At 32.3% G+C, this 8916-nt stretch overlaps 3 protein-coding genes across 4 annotated transcripts in view; 1 reads left to right on the top strand and 2 right to left on the bottom strand.

The window, feature by feature from the left end:
• Positions 1-8916, top strand: part of LOC137658448 (uncharacterized) — a 413371-nt gene that overhangs the window by 151406 nt on the left and 253049 nt on the right. The gene's annotated exons all lie outside the window — the stretch shown is intronic.
• LOC137658451 (uncharacterized) overlaps positions 1-8916 on the bottom strand; it is a 306842-nt gene that overhangs the window by 89204 nt on the left and 208722 nt on the right. The gene's annotated exons all lie outside the window — the stretch shown is intronic.
• Positions 1947-8916, bottom strand: part of LOC137658452 (platelet-activating factor acetylhydrolase IB subunit alpha2-like) — a 47094-nt gene continuing 40124 nt past the window's right edge. The window contains exon 5 of the mRNA XM_068393179.1: positions 1947-8226. Coding sequence (XP_068249280.1) covers positions 7993-8226 — 234 coding nt within the window. The 3' untranslated portion in view covers positions 1947-7992. The remainder of the gene's footprint in view (positions 8227-8916) is intronic.

Here is an 8916-nt window from a genome sequence, read left to right as displayed (position 1 = left end):
TATATATATATATATATATATATATATATATATGATTTCTAATCCATGCAGCACCAACCTGCTTGTGAAGCAAGCCATACATGTCCAACCTAATGAGTGGACAAATGGTAAAATCAGACCTTCTCAGCATTGGAGAGCTATCCCCTGACTCCTATTGTTGTAGTCACTGCATGGATTAATTTCAGGAACTAAATTACCTCCCTCTGAGCCATGGAGCAACACCTTAAAAGATTTCCCTGGGCCATTACATTTTCTTTGGATTGCTCAGATCGAGTTAGGGGTTCACCCTGTGACAGGATCTCAATTGCGTTGAAATGTTTAATTTATGACTTATTGCAAATACATTTCTAATTAGATTTTACTTACATAGCCGATTTTTTCGGACTTGAGAAATCCAGTTGGCAAAATTTTATCAAGCATGGCCTCACTTCATGTCTTCAATTTGTTTTTCTATGATAATTTTCTTTATTTTTATTGATACGGTTTCCATATTAAGCTGATTTGCATACTAAAACCACTGTACATACTAGTTTTCGGGCTAGTAAAGTGGTAACTCGTTAGCCTAACGTAACTTTGTATCACAGCAATCACTTTGGACCAACAATTTATACTTATTCTGGGGACGATACTGCTTTAGTTGGGCCACGTAAGTGGGGTGTTGGGCTTGCCCAGCTGACGTTCTGTTGAGTATTTCATCAGATTATACTGTAATTGAAACTGGACACCTTTAAATGATGTATAATATTAAAGTCACATACCATATTACTAGGGGTTAAGGAGACTAATCAGTGCCTTTAGTTGAGCCTTTGTAGCAATTTAAGCAAGCCTACTTCTCTATGGTATGTACATTTACTTAAAACAGTCTGGGACTTGGGTCAAGGTCATTCAGGTCCATTTTCCTCACTTTATCCAGAGAGTTTGCAGTGTTGCACTTCTCATTGAAAGAATTGTGAGATACATTAGTTAATATCATTGCCAATCTCATCATTTTAAAGAAAACTCATTGGATGTATTTATGAAATTAAGGTCATATGACCAGGTTACATTATTGAGCCAAGGTGCAACTGCAGTAAAACCTGGCAGTTGCATTAGTGTGAAAAAAATTTAGAGGTTAAACAGCAAGATGGCTGAAAGTTAAAGTAGAAGGGTAAAAAATGGGTGAAGCTATGGAATGAAAGAATGCCTACATTGCACTTATATTTGACTGATGATAAAGCTACACTATATTCCTGAAACATTCCCCTACATTTCTTGTGGCTAAGGATGCAATTTATAATTCATGCAAACACCCAATAAACAGGTATAGGAGTTATGATGGGTGAAAGTATGCACTGCTAATCAAATACGTCAAATACAGAGCTGTGATTATTTGGGCAATAGCCATTCATTGGTAGAAATTTGACTGTATTACAGCCCTGAAACTTAGCATTAAACTTTGTTTGGGCTCGATAATACTGAATTGAACAAAATGTCTCAGCTATCCAAATATTCATATCAATTCCCAAGTCAAGGATCAGTTTTCATGGGGCAATGATGAATGTCACTTAAAAATTTGGATTATATGGCCCAGTACTGGTGATTATGAAGTGATTGCGCTTTTGAAAAAGATTAAAGAGAATGGAGAGAAAGATGGAAATAATGTAGTGGGAACAGGGGTATAGCTAAGGGATAAAAAGGCTGTACCTAGGGGCACAAAAAACAATGTAAAGACTCGCATGCTGTCTAACAATGCACTGTGTAAGGTGCTCTGACAGCTGTATCCAGTTATGCAGGAGTTGGGAGAGCGGGTGGCAAAGATAAATATAGTATAAGAGTAAAAAAGGAAAAGGAAGGGAAAAAGTTCCACATACACCATATCGGTGGCCTATGGATGATTCAATACACCTTGAATAAACAACCTTTTGTTAATGTAGCTTAAAACCTAATAGGATAAAAAAACTACTTAGAGTAATTCAAACAAAAATATGTACTGCATTACAGCTTTAATATGAAAACTGACTCAATGCACCAGTTACAATTTTTCTGCTTAGTAATCAGGTTATATTCCTTTTATTTTGAAATACAGTAATTTATGTTAAATGAAAAAATACTGTTCATCCGATATAAAAGTACCTCAGTGACAATCAGTTATACATAATTAATGGAATTACGTAGGAAAGTAAGAAAAAAAATTTAACCTATACACCTGAGAACTCTAATAAATCGATTTTCTTTACGGCAACAATCATTTATTAAAGTTCAATAGCCCATTCATGAAAATAACATTGACGCCGCTATAGCAAAAAATATATATATATAAGCAAGAGCATTTACAGTGTATTATGAACCAAACTTCATGTAAAAATAAATACTACTTACAACATATTTATCAAAACTAATACACAAAAACCAGAGGCACAAAACAATACAGACTAAACACAACTTTGTCTTTTATCAAAACATGCATTCCAAGAGTGCAAAAATTGCATAACTGTTAAATTAACAGTAGGTTCCACTATGCTTTAAAATAACAGTAGTTATTGTAAAAGCTTTAAACAGAAAGAAAAGTGAGATTCTTCCCTTAGTAAATCAACAAACCGCTACAGATTTGTGAAAAAGCTACTACGTAATTGTATGACTGAGCAAAGTAGCAGTACATCAAAGGATACCCAGTTAAAAATGTTCATCCTTATAATAAATTAAGAACAGGAAAAACTGAGTGGGCCTACCGAGTACCATGTTAGTATACTCGTTTACTTCCTGTAGGCTACTCCAATCACAATCTTCAATAATGTTAGTTTCTCAACATTTTGAGGTTCATAAATGTAACAAAAAATTTCTTGAGACTTCAAACACACCATGTTTTCATCTGAGTGGGTCTACAAAACACACCGACAATATAGTACTGTATGTACTTTAACCCCATTCTTTGATAATCATAGTTTACCATTTTTTTTATTTTAAAATTTAAAAACAAAAGTAGAAAAAAATAAATTCTCAAGACTTTGACAATGCAATATCCTCACAATTCCTTTTCTGATGTTAAATACTGTAGATAGTAAGCTGCCTGATAGATCTACTGATAGCATGAAAATAACATAAGAATAGTCGCTCCCACACCTTTCAAGGATAAATTTGAACCCTGTCATTGCTAACTTTAAGACGAAAATAAAGTGAGTAAATATCAAAAATATTTTCAAGGCCGGAGTAAATCTGAGTTATCATGGTAGAATTATTATAAAAGCAAAATTCCCCCATAGAGAATTAACTTTTCGCTTTTTTTTCAACTTCTACACAAATTCTTTCAATAAATCTGAAATTTAACATGGATGATGACAAGTTATACCCCAAAGAGGCTCCTTACTTTATTTACAGAAGTAACTAAAGTGACGTTTAATATCACATGAATTGTATCTAATAATTTGAGAAAATCTTCCAATAACTCAACATTACATTTTGATCTGCCAATTGCATGGCAAATGTATTTAAAAGATCTAATAAAACCTTATGATCATATCCAAATAAGTTAGCACCATTGTAATTGTTTTTACAATAATGTTATGTACTGGGAGCCAACTTTAAAGCATTACCTAATTCATGCATAAAAAAAAAAAAAAAAAAAACAATCATTACAAAGCAGTTCATGCATATACACAACATACCAGGTAATTTGTCAATATCAACTGTCATAAGGGCTCAAACATTATTCTTAACATTCAACCTCAAAATTTCATGTCTCACAGTCATTTTACAATGTCAGTATGGAAAAAAAATGTAGAAAAATGGTACCACAAAAGTAAACAGGTTTGCTTGATGTCCTGTTTAGTTAATGCTGCAATATAATGTAGTTTGTGACCCCAAAGAGGTTGTAAGTATTCTTCTTTTGCATAACTTCCTAACACTGCATTACTGTATTTCTTTTCTTCTGCATTCAATGAAAAAAAAAAAAAAAAAAAAGTTCAAAAACTGCCAATGAAATTAGTTTCTATGGAAAGCAGTTTCTAGAATCAACACTGGCATTATGCAAAACATGCTGGAATACCAAGAAGTTATGAACTTTAAAAAATCTCAGCATTCTCTAACATACTTATCAGAATATTACAAGAATGATTAAAATCACTAATTCTTTACATCCATTTGCTAAAATTCATTCCAAAAAGGTAATACCCTGTACAGTAATAAAGTATACAACAGTGACATTTCAATGCTCCCAAAAAAATTATGCAAATTTTTTAAAATAAATCAGAAAGAGACTGCTGCACCTATAATTCCTTTATGATATTGTTATATTAATTCTACTCTGTGTGCTCTGTCAATCTTACTGGACATCATATATCTGGTACTTTACCGTTATCCAAAGGATTTCCAATCTTACGTAACCCTGATCTCATCATATCGCTACCTCATTGCAAGAGGGTCGTAACTCCAAATTTGCTAGTTTTGAGTTATATGGTGTACAAGATTGCCGAATTGATTCTGCATCTTTTGGTAAAAGAGTCGTGAATCTAGGTGAATTAGCGGCCGAGAGATGGCACTAAGAAGATTTGTGAAACATGATCAAATTCATAAGACTTAGCAACTTTCAAATGCGTCTCCTGAAAAATCAGGAATTTGGAGTTACGACCCTCTTGCAATGAGGTAGCGATATGTAACAATAAGGCAGAAGTGTAATTTGGAATGACATTTTTCAACAAATTCAAGACAACAGGATACTGTATACAAATCAACATACAAATTAAGCAATGTAATATCTTATGGTCACTGCACTATGCTTTCACATCTTTTCAACAAACAATTTCACCACAGAATACAACAAACTTCAAAAAGTAGTCTAGACACAAAACTCATCATGAAATTTATTTATTAATTTTAGCTTATACATTTTGGTTGCTTTAAAAGGATAACTATTTTGTCATGTAATTTATATCTTACTTTCCCTAGAAAAAAGTACTACATATTACTGTATTTGATTGGAACACCAAAAGACTTGTCAAATTAATAACATTCCATATTTCTCCAACCAATTTCAATCTTTTATTTTCTAATTCACAAATAGAGTAAACTCACATGAGAAACTGGGCTTTTCAACTAGAACAAACTACTGAACAGAACTTTTATTTCTTAGTAAAACTATTTTTTTTTGTGGACAAAAGTTAAAGCAAGTTTGAAAAAAAATCTTCACTCACATAAAAGTTTAAGAGATTTAAAGCAAGAACAGGGTTTATTATGCGTTTAGAAAATTGTAGACTTATTAGAGATAGAAAACTCATATATATCACCTTATACCGATTGCAGGGATAGGATATCATTATTCAAGACTCCCTACATATGTGCAAATCTATAGAGTAATTTCTCCCAGCTGTCATGTAAATAACAAATAGAACTACTATCAAGGTTGCAAGCAAACATAACAATAGTATCTTTCATAACATTTCCAGAAAAATAAATTTGGTTTATATTCATCATAAGACATGAAAATGGAGAATACTGAGAGATATAAAAGTAAAACGTATCTAAAAAAAAATCAAAAGAGCACAACTCCCAGAAAATTTAGACTTTTAAAACATGATCTGTATCTTGAAAAATAATCTACCAGACAGACAACATGAACATGCAAATTTCAAATGAAGAATGAAATAATGTACTACGCTAATGCTGCTGAACATTCTCAATATCCTATCTATTTATGTAACAGTAAAGGAAAACTTCTGAAAGATGGCATACTTCAGAGGGGGATCATCAACTTCACTATATGTATTTCAACGAGACCAGAGTCACTTCTATACATTAATGGAGCTAATTCAAAGGATTTGTTCTTAAACGTGAAGTAAAAAATTGAGTAAGAATGAGAAGAAGAAACTGGACAACTAGGTGGGAAAAGATTGAAAGTAAAGACATGCAAAAAACTGGTGACTGAGGAGATTTTATAAAGAATTTTTAGAGCTGCAGGGAACAATGTAGTGTAAAATGATATACATAGTAATATAGAAAATTTTAAAGATACCTTTTACCTTCCTTCTCCAGATTTTTAAATGTTACTTTTACAGGATTTAAAATGTCATTATCAGTCAACAGATTATTTATCCACTCTTTAGAATATACAGTACAAATATCTAATCTCCCTACTACCTTATCACTGCAGGAGTCAGATGACTTACATTTTTCATTAAAAGTCTGTTTAAATATTTCCCTACCAAACTGTCCCTTAATTTAAGGAGAGGAAAAATATCAGAGGCCCAGCCACCTTACCTCATCATAAATTTGGATCTACAAAATCATAAAAGCCCAAGTGAAACTGGTGCTGCATTCTTATTTACATAAGATGTAATCCCATTTATAAGAATAAAAAAGGGGTAATTCCAATACTGTGTACAGTATCAGCAATGCTACACAGGGTACTTACATTGAAAGCACAATCAAATATGCAAGTAACTTTTGTATAGCAAACAAATCTAAGGATATAGAAATTTTGCTGTACAACTAAATATTATCCCCTTCCATATAAATAAATGTATAGGGTACTACATAATATGCCCTCAAAACTTGTATTAAAGTCTAAAATAGAAAATAAGCTCTAACACATGAAATGGAGCATTAAAAGTAATAGTTTCCCTACACATCCTTCTTAAATATGACTTTGGAAGATTTCTTTAAGGTGACTATTTTATGACTGTAACTTTAAAAAATACTTATCAACTAACAGACTGTATGGCAAGAAACTAAATATGCATGCTTATCAAAATTCAAATAATCCATCTCATAAAAGTCAGTGTCAAGCAATTCACCCAAGATCCTTCACCAATACGACAAAGTATAATCATAAGGTTCATCCAGAACTTTTCTTATCAATCGTACTTTGGGTTTCTTTCAAAACAAAAAACTATCTTCTTTTAAAAAGGAAATCAGCAAACCATATTCATTTTGATACATGACACAAAACTTTGAGTACAATATTAGAAACCTGTCACAGACAAAGTTAAAATTATATTGCAAATGTTGATGGTTGAGTGCAAAAGTACAGACAACTGTACATACCTAAAAGCATATTAAAAGACAAGCACATGTAAAATATGAAGAAAAAAAATATAATATAAATACTGAAAATAGATCACTTATAAGTATCACAAGAACAGGCTTAATAAGAATATCTGTTCCAGACTTTGGTTCGTAGGAATGCAAAAGTTTACCACTTCTTAGAGGTAAACCAACCCAAGTCACACACACATTAACAACCCATAAGCAAATAAAATAATAATAAAAAGAAAAAGGAGCATATCAAATTAGTATTTACATTACACTTAGACTAGTCGTTACTGCCTTGTAAAATATACAGTTGCAACTTATGTTAAAAGAAAAACAACCTTTTGACTCGAAAGCATAACTGCTTTTTATAGAAACCTATTCACATATCTATTCTGTGATTTAAATTGATCATACAGCCTTAAAAGAATCACCCTTTTTTTCTAACACCATTTTTTTTCTTGTTCCTTAAGCATTACAAAAAAATAACCTTTGTGTGCATCACAAAAACAACATAATGGTGCTTCAAATGTTTGTAACAAATTCAAAGTAAAATTAAGAACAAAATAATAAATTCTCTTTCAAATTTCAATCTTTAGCAGATTAACTTACAGTATTTAAGCTATTTCTCTTCATGGTTTAACATTACATTTTTTCTGAAATTTGCCACAAAACTATTATGAAGAATGAGAAATATTTTATGTAAAACACATTCTGGTAATAATATGCAAACACTTGAAGTGCTGCAAACACATATAAGCTCGTGAAAGCAATCTCCATATATCACAATGTCAGATGACTGAGCAGCACTAGTGGAAGAATGGTTCTCTATGAATTTCATCCAAATCTTCGTGATGTATCAGCTACAAAGTATAAGCTGAGAAGGCAATTCAACAAAAGCAGGTGTTACTGTTAAAGGCTCACCTGATATAGCCTAGGTGAATGTGATGATGAGCAGTGCAAAATGTAAAATATTCAAATACTGCAAATCTTCTACTCGGCACATGAAGCAGGAGTATCGGAGGGAGGATTGTCCGAGGCTGGGGAAGCTAGTGTATCATCATTGAGTAGTGTTTTATCACCCTCCTGCAGAAGCTGCATAAGAAGTTCAAAGACTGGCTCAAAGGCACGTCGGTAACCCTGCCAAGTGAGGTGTAAGTAATCGTACATGTCTCGATGGTCTATAGTGCCATCTCCCAACACCAATTCACGATTTATATTTACTACCTGCAAGAATATGAATACAGATTATGCTTTTGGATGGATGAAATACAGAAATACATGCAATAAATAAAACAGCAAGTAAATATAAGATGGCTAACTATAAATAACCTTACTAAAAATAAGTAACTGCCTCGACTAACTCATGAGGGGTCTAAAATGCCCTAAAGTATATCAGGGTAGAGATGTTTATGTTTTTTTTTTTTTTTTCTGGATTTTTCTATTCATATGGCTATATATTTCCATAGCTTTATTTGTTCAAAACAACCCCAAAGCAAAATTGCCAAAATCATGTCTTGTTTACAAAAGAAGACCCCTCTCTCATCACACAAGCACCACCCGGACCTTCAGTCATCCATTCACCAACCATTCCATAATTCATGAGTCTGGCGAGCTGGCACCAGTTCTGTTAAGTGATCCCTAGCTTGTTTTCTTCAGCAAAATTGACTGTTTCTTTCATCACATTCTATTCTAATACAAAACAATTGTATTCTGTTTCACCCTTTTTTAATACTTTACATTTTACCAGTAAACATGTTAATAATTTAATTTCTATGTTTCAGAAATACTGTATTTCCCATATGAGTGGTGTAGAAAATATCCGAAAGCTGTTAAATATACAGTATACAGCAAATCTGGGTTATTTAAAAAAAAAAAAATATCGTGTTCCTGCTTGAATCAATTATGGCACAGATC

This window comes from Palaemon carinicauda, chromosome 19 (genome assembly GCF_036898095.1).
Source record: "Palaemon carinicauda isolate YSFRI2023 chromosome 19, ASM3689809v2, whole genome shotgun sequence".
Taxonomy (NCBI): domain Eukaryota; kingdom Metazoa; phylum Arthropoda; class Malacostraca; order Decapoda; family Palaemonidae; genus Palaemon; species Palaemon carinicauda.
Note: the sequence above shows the minus strand (reverse complement) of the source record. Positions and strands in the feature narration are given on the sequence as shown.